We start from the raw sequence: 1,685 nt of genomic DNA on the forward strand, positions 1-1,685 counted from the left end.
CTTTGTCCAAGAAGGACTATGGCAAGGTTAGTTACAGTTGCATTTAGGTAATTAAGTTTTTTAAAATTAAATACTTGGTATAGAAGATCAAAATTAAGAGTGTGAATGTATATTTCTCTTATTTTTTTGTTCTAAAAAGATTCATTGTATTCCTTGGTATACTTTGTTATTTGGTGTAAATTCTAAAAGAATCAAGACACATGCATGTGACTTGATTCTTTTAGAGGAATTGACTCTCCTTATTCCTTTTTATATTTTGGTGTCCTTTTCCCTCTCTGATGCTTTTCCTTCCCTTAGGCACTCTTACCAGGTGAAGGTGCAGCTATGGCAGCATATGTGGCAGAAGGCAAGCGTATACCCCGTCGTGGTGAAATTGGCTTGACCTCAGATGAGATAAAGGAGTTTGAGGAAGTGGGCTATGTCATGAGTGGAAGCAGGCACCGTCGCATGGAGGCTGTGCGTCTGCGAAAGGAAAACCAGATCTACTCAGCAGATGAGAAGCGAGCCCTAGCCATGTTCAGCAAGGAGGAGCGTCAGAAGAGGGAGAACAAGATTCTGACCCAGTTCAGAGACATAGTACACAACAGGCTCAATAAGAAGTAAAAGCCTCTTTACCCGGGGCATTATTTTCAGCTTGTGTTGGAATGGAGAGAGAAGGACTGCTGAGCTGTTCTCATTTTTTCTGTACAATGCTATTAGGAATTTTTATAGAGAAGAAGAGATTAAGGATTATTTTTTTGTATAAAACTTGGGATTTAAGAGTTTGGCCTTTCTTAATGCTTAGAATTTACTATAAATTTATAATGAATTAGATTGAACATTTCATAAATGACTACCACTTTCATTTTACTTTCTGAAAATCTGGTTATATTCTGTATAGTATAAACAGTAAAGCAAGTTAATGAGAAAGGTTCACTTTGATGTATATATATTTAGGTTATAAAGAATTCATTGTACGTAGGATTTGATATTGGCCTGCTGATTATATTTTGAATGAAAACTTGTATGCATTCTCATTTAACAAGTATCATTTTTATTTATTAATTTCCATACTCATGTTCTAGAGACTGTCATTTGTTGATAAATCTTATAGATGTCTCTTTCTTTTTTAAATATTCTTTTATAAGAAAATAAAGAATGCTGAGACACCTGATTTCAGCAAAATGAATCATTTATTTACTGTTTTTATCTTTTGATCCTTTATTTATAAAAATAGAAGTTTAGTTTATCTGATATTTTACTTGGCCAAGGAATTGCATTTCTTGAGATATGGGTTTATCCTTTCAACAGACAGATATGTACAAACATTTCAGAATGTATGAGAAAGACAGAGTGAAAAGCTCAGATAGATACTGACCATCCATTTGATTGTATTTAACTTAAAATTTTGATTAAATTGTTTGTGTAGTAATACTTTTCATCAAAGTAATTTTAGAGTATACAGATGACATCATTGTTGGTTTGTCAGAAATATTTTTTTTTATAGATACAATTCTGTTTGTGTGCAGTGGTATAAACTAAAGTTATTTGAGACATGAAGGTTTGTTAAATGATATTGAGTTACTTGATGATCCTTTTAGGCTAATTTTATCCCAGTTTACAATGAAATGTCCTTTGTAAATACTGTGTGGGAAATATTTTCAATCCTGCTGTCCAAAGGATTTCGTATTTTGTCGATTGACTAA

At 32.8% G+C, this 1,685-nt stretch overlaps 1 protein-coding gene across 1 annotated transcript in view; it reads left to right on the top strand.

The window, feature by feature from the left end:
- Positions 1–1,176, top strand: part of LOC119589101 (NKAP family protein CG6066-like) — a gene marked incomplete in the record, with an annotated part of 4,758 nt that extends 3,582 nt beyond the window's left edge. The window contains 2 exon segments of the mRNA XM_037937678.1: positions 1–26; positions 298–1,176. Coding sequence (XP_037793606.1) covers positions 1–26; positions 298–603 — 332 coding nt within the window.
- Positions 1,177–1,685: the final 509 nt, after the last annotated feature.

This window comes from Penaeus monodon, chromosome 25 (assembly GCF_015228065.2).
Source record: "Penaeus monodon isolate SGIC_2016 chromosome 25, NSTDA_Pmon_1, whole genome shotgun sequence".
NCBI lineage: Eukaryota > Metazoa > Arthropoda > Malacostraca > Decapoda > Penaeidae > Penaeus > Penaeus monodon.